This window comes from Diabrotica undecimpunctata, chromosome 5 (assembly GCF_040954645.1).
Source record: "Diabrotica undecimpunctata isolate CICGRU chromosome 5, icDiaUnde3, whole genome shotgun sequence".
Classification (NCBI taxonomy): Eukaryota; Metazoa; Arthropoda; class Insecta; order Coleoptera; family Chrysomelidae; genus Diabrotica; species Diabrotica undecimpunctata.
This window is the reverse complement of record NC_092807.1, coordinates 82,690,745-82,697,088: the sequence shown is the minus strand read 5'-3', so window position 1 is coordinate 82,697,088 and position 6,344 is coordinate 82,690,745. Positions and strand designations below refer to the sequence as shown.

The following is a 6,344-nucleotide window of genomic DNA, read 5'->3' as shown; positions in this document are numbered from 1 at the left end:
CTACGACTCATAACAATGAAAGTCCGTCAACTTCGTCTAATTCAACTTTTCAAGGTCCTTCGGTTCAAGGGCAAGAACCTTTTACAAATTCTTTTTCTGCTTTGTCCGTAAAGAATTTAAACATACTTCTCGCTACGGCCAAAGTCACCATTTTCGACAAAAACGGGAGCCCTTTAACGGCCCGATTGTTACTCGATACAGGAAGTCAGAATAGCTTTTGTACCCGGTGTCTCGCTGATAGGCTGGGTTATAAGCCATATGACATTTCTCTAAATATCTCTGGCATAGGCCAAAATAATTCGGTTTCAAAAAAGATGGTCAACATAAAATTGCATTCTAACTATGATAAAAAGTCTTTCAAAATTTCATGTGCTATCTTAGAAAATATTACTTGCAATCTTCCACAGTTCCGCATTCTTGCAAAAAAGTTACCAATTCCAGGGGACGTTTTTCTCGCCGATGATTCCTTTCACAAACCTAGTCAAATAGACATCTTGGTTGGGTCAGATTTGTACTACGACCTAATTCTTCCGGAAATAATTCCTCTTGGCCCCAGGCTTCCAATCTTGCAGGCTTCGCACCTGGGGTACCTAATTGCCGGCGTGATAGCTCCTCACTTGACGGCACCCACAGTAGCAAACAATGTTTCTGGAGAGGTTGCTCTACTTTCTACGTGTAGCACGGATGAGCTGCTCACAAAATTTTGGAACATGGAAGAACTTTCTCAAAAACCTATTCTGTCAGAAGCTGACGAGCTGGCCGAACAAATATTTCAAACTACAACAAAGATCCTTGAAAATGGACGCTTTGAAGTAGATATTCCATTAAAAAGTGCACGAGAACACCAATTACTGGGTGATTCATTTTCCATAGCCAAACGGCGTTTTCTCTCGCTCGAAAATAAATTCCAAAAAGATAAAAAATTTTTTTTCGAGTACAAAAACTTCATTGACACATATATTTCTTCAGGGCATGCTGAATATGTACCGCCTTCGTTCGTGAATGAAAATTCGGACAAAAAATATTTTATTCCACATTTGTGTGCCATCAACGAACAAAATAAAAGTACAACTTTGCGTGTCGTCATGGATGCTAGTTGTAAAAGCTCTACAGGAAAAAGTCTGAACGATATTTCATTAAAAGGGTATCAGGTGCAACCTGATCTATTCGATATTCTGGTTCGTTTCAGGCAATACAAATTCATATTTTCCTGTGATATTCAAAAAATGTTTCGACAGACGTGGATCAACAAAGATCAACGCTTTCTACAAAATATTCTGTGGAGGGACGATACCCACGATTCTATAAAATGTATTCAACTTAATACTGTTACATACGGGACGAACAGCGCCCCATTTCTTGCAACGAGAGTCTTGCAAGAGATTTCAAATAAAAATAAAATTCAATTCCCATTGGCCTCACATTTTCTCGAAACCCAATTCTATGTAGATGATGGTTTATGTGGGTCAAATAATATTGAAGAATTGCTCGAAATACTTCAGCAATTAAATTCTGTTCTAAACCGCCATGGTTTTACATTACATAAATTTCATTCAAATTCATCCGTATTCCTACAAAAAATCAATCCAAAACATTCAAAAAATACTACTCAGGAATATGACCTAAATTTCGATTCTACTTCCAGCAAAGTTCTAGGCCTAAAATGGAACCCTGCAGAAGACCAAATAACAATTTCCATCCCCGAAAATAATTTCTGCCCCCCAGTAACAAAAAGAAAAATCCTGTCTGCATTAGCACAATGTTTCGACCCTCTGGGACTCATCAATCCAGTCATTGTTAAAGGCAAAATGCTTATGCAGAAACTCTATCTGCAAAAAATTCACTGGGACACAGAAATTTCGGACAAAAATATTCTAAACGATTGGAACAAGTTTCTACAGGACTTGTCACAATTAAAAAATTTAAAAATTCCTCGTTTCTACTTTTCTGAAAAAGTAATTCTAAAGGTTGAGCTTCATGGATTTTCAGACAGCATCTTGGCAGCTTATGGCGCATGCGTGTATCTGAGAACTTTCTATGCCGATGAGACCATATCATGTGCACTAGTTTCTTCCAAATCAAGGATAACTCCGTTAAAGACGGTAACACTTCCTAGGCTTGAGCTATGCGCAATGGTTCTCCTTTCAAAACTTGTTTCAAAAATAATTTCTATCTTTAAAAATCAACCTGTAAAATTTCATTCAGTCATCCTCTGGTCAGACTCCCAGGTAGCTCTGTCGTGGTGTAAAAGTCACCCAAGTCGGTGGTCGGTTTTCGTGGCTCACCGGATAGCACTTGTCCAGGAGTTGACTCAAAACTTTACATGGCTTCACATAAAGTCTGCACAAAATGCCGCAGACCTTCTTTCTCGAGGAATGTCTGGTTCTGAAATTCTCAAAAGCGATTTCTGGTGGCAAAGCCCTAAATGCTTACGAGATAAAAATTTCAATGTTTCCAATCTAGCAAATAACAAAGTGCTCGAAAACCTGCCCGAGGAACGAAAAATAAGCCTCGTGGTAAATTCTAACGTAGAAAACTTCTGGATGAGAATTTTTTCACGTTTCTCAAATATTTCACGCTTAAAACGTACAGTAGCGTACGTATTTCGGTTTATTTCTAATTGTAAAAAACAAAAAATTTCTGAACCCCTTTCTGTGGCGGAGTTAAATTATGCTATGGATTTCATCATCAAACAAATTCAAGGTGATGCATTCTCAAAAGAAATTGCGGAGCTTAAAAATAACAAATTTATTTCAAATAAAAACATTGTTTCACTAAAACCATTTGTAGATTCTTCTAATTTTCTCAGAGTTGGAGGCAGACTTACAAACTGTCCCGACATAGACTATTTGCAAAAACATCCGATACTACTTCCATCCAAAAATCGTACCGTCAATCTTATCATCAAAAATGAGCATATCGGATTGGGACATGCTGGTGCTCAAACAGTTCTCTCAAAACTTCGGCTGAAATTCTGGCCTCTCAATGGTCTAAAGGAAGCAAAACGAATTATTCGCAACTGCACCACATGTTTCCGATTTTCGTGCACTCCTGCACAACAGCTAATGGGTAACTTACCTGAAGATAGGTTGTCCATTACAACAAGACCTTTTCAAAAAATAGGTGTAGATTATGGTGGACCCTTTCTGTTAAAATCTTCTTCACTCCGAAAAGCGCCAAAAGTCAAGGCATACATAGCCATTTTCGTGTGCATGGTGACCAAAGCTGTGCACATAGAGGTTGTTTCTGATCTAACAACTTCTTCCTTTCTATTAACACTCAAAAGGTTCATCTCCCGACGTGGTAACCCAACCGTCATTTACAGTGACAATGCCACATGTTTTTCTGGTGCAAGAAACCAACTCTACGACTTATACAAGTTCTTTAAAAATAAGTCAAATTCTCAAACCATTGTGGAATATCTGTCTGAAAATCAAATCTCATGGAAGTTTATTCCCCCTAGATCTCCTCATTGGGCTGGGATCTGGGAAGCTTCAGTAAAAAGCGCTAAATATCATATGCGTAGACTAATAGGCTCTTCTTCTTTCACTTTCGAACAGTTTTATACTGTCATGGTTCAAATTGAAGCTGTGATGAATTCAAGGCCTATCTGTGCAATGTCCAGCGACCCTTCTGATTACACTTTTCTCAGTCCTGGGCACTTTATAATAGGCTCCAGCCTGACTGCGCATCCTGAGCAAAACTTAGAAAAAATCCCGGAAAATAAACTATCCGTGTTTCAACAAATTGCGAAAGTACAACAAAGTTTCTGGAAAAAGTGGTCTGTTGACTACTTAAACCGCTTAGAAAACTCTCCAAAATGGTCCCGACCAAGGGATAACATAAAAGTCAATGACTTAGTTCTTCTGAGAGAGGACGATGTACCTCCTCTAAAATGGCCTCTAGCACGGGTAGTTGATACAATGCCCGGTCAAGATGGCAAAGTCAGAGTGGTCAAGTTAAAGACCATCAATGGTCAATTTACAAGGGCAATCTGTAAAATTTCGGTTCTTCCTAGGCAAGATAAAGAAGAGTAGGTTAGACCACAAGGCTCTAACACCGGGGGGAATGTTGGAGAACAATAATCTCCAACCAAATAATTCTATTTCAAAACAAATAAAAATATTTCCGCCGCATCGTTTACCTAAATAAATTCCTTGCCTGCATTGACGTATTTCTTAGAATGTTAATCTCTGCCCATATTGACCTTAAACCGGTAGATCCTTCAAAATGCATAGACAAGTATTTCGGAGTGGCTAGGAGAAGCCAGTGAATTAGCAATAGTTGTAGGGTTTAGACCTACTTTTCAAGTTTCGGAGAGTTTTTCTCCACGTTCGCAATCGCAAGTTACGCAATATATCGGGAACCCTTAATGTGAAGTGTTATGGTGTTTTCGTTCGTAAACTGTAATTTTATAATTAGGTTCCTTACGATTAGTTATTCACTCACAGTTTATAAGTTTCTATTTCTTGCCCTTTTTCAATTACAGTTCTAGCTAAACAAGTTATTGTTTTATTTCACTCTATCAATCTATTCAACAGGCCAGACTAAATCACATTTAAGAGTCCATTTAAGTTTCTATTACTGAGCATTCGAAGGCTAGCGGAACAATTGGACTTACAGCAAGTACAAACCGCTGAAAGAGACACTGTTAGCATACAAGACTCTTCGTGAAGGGATGTTGAAAACCGGCATCCCTCCAAATGTGTTAATTTTTTTCTGAGATATTAGTCTTCTAATTTCGGGATATACAGAGAACATTCGATAATACTTTCTACAAAGTAATCTCGAAGGCGACTTATCAAGAAATAGACGAATCAAGCTGCAGATAGATATACTGTAAGCTTCGGAGCTATGGAGGTGTAGTGTCACCACAAGTAGTCCGAGACTGTCCGCAGGACGAAGTAATATCTCATCTCTTGCAGAATCTAATCATGAACGGATTGATACCTAGACTTAGCAACCACAGGCATTATGTCCTAGGCTATGAGGATTCAGGCATTATGTCCTGGGCTATGAGGATTAATTGGTCATCTTAGCCCACTGCAATCTTAATACAAAAGTCAGAGATAGAATAAAACAGGTTTTATATGTAATTATGTTTAAATATATGGTTTAATATAAGCTTCCTGAAGACCAAAACCATGGCATTTAAGAGGAATTTAGGGGGATTGGATCCTCTTAGTCTAAACAGTATACATCTAGATATTGTGAGTAGAGTCAAGTATCGTAAGGTAATAGTAGACTCTAGGTTGATTTGTAATAAGCAGATAGAAGAATAACCAGCGGTCGAATGCTGGAATATTTAATAGTGGTGGAAATTTTAAACGTATTTATTTCTCTAGGAGAATATACTTTGTATTTAAGACAGATATTTTTGCAGTCAATGTAAAAAAAGATTAACATAAGGGCTTTCGAACTAAAGCAGATTATTATATGCACAGATAACCAAGCAGCCATGCTTATAAGCACTGGGGTAGACTTTGGGCTAGTGCAGGAATGCCGAGAGGAATTCAACACTGACGCAATATAGCGGAGTTACAATAGTTTGAGTTGTAGGTCATTAGGTTGACGGTAATAAAAGAGCTGATGAACGTAACATAACTCCCGCTGGGAAAATATTTTCTGCACAGCACATGGCAAAATGTATAACAAGCGGACATATGCTAAGAGAGTCGAAGTATTACGGAAAACAAGCAGGAACCAGCTTAGACTACTAATAGGTTTTATTACTGGACATCCGCTAGTTAAAGGACACCTGTATATAATAGAATCGTTGGGTGGAGACTTATTCTGCAGACTCTATAGCAGAAAAACTGAAATAGACAACCATATCTTGCATAACTGCTACGCATTAGATCATAACATCTCAAGCATCAAACATATTTCTAGGATTATTAAGTGCCTCCAAAAAGATATTAAACACATCCGCTTGACCTCTATAAGCTGGTACAGTGTTCCATAATAATAAATGAATATCATAAGTGAATGAAAGATATACTATAAGCTAACTTGCTGCAATGCGATTGATTTATAATAGACATAATTCAAAAAATGTTTTTTGTCTATATTTAGTGAGATAGAATTACTCTAAAAGTCATAAGTAGTAATTTTATAACTCAAAATAATACTTTTCAACAATAAGGCGCCTCAACTTAAAACAGAAGAACGAGAGATGAACAGCTGGTAAGCTTTAGCAGACGTTTGAACAGAGATTACTAAGGAAAAATTAGATAAATATAAGGAAGAAAAGAATGGATATTAGATAAAACCTTACCAACGAAAGAAATTAGTGAAAAAATGTGATCTTGCAAGCAGAAAATGTAATAGAAAGGGTCTATAGG

The 6,344-nt window shown here is 37.5% G+C and overlaps 1 protein-coding gene across 1 annotated transcript; it reads left to right on the top strand.

The window, feature by feature from the left end:
- The first annotated feature begins 314 nt into the window (after window positions 1–314).
- Window positions 315–4,037, top strand: LOC140442331 (uncharacterized). The gene has a single exon (XM_072533405.1). It carries the CDS (start codon window positions 315–317, stop codon window positions 4,035–4,037), a length of 3,723 nt encoding a protein of 1,240 aa, XP_072389506.1.
- Window positions 4,038–6,344: the final 2,307 nt, after the last annotated feature.

What these genes read in the sequence shown, in the direction of transcription:
- LOC140442331 (XM_072533405.1), top strand. Translation starts at nt 315, where the DNA reads ATGGTCAACATAAAATTGCATTCTAACTATGATAAAAAGTCTTTCAAA.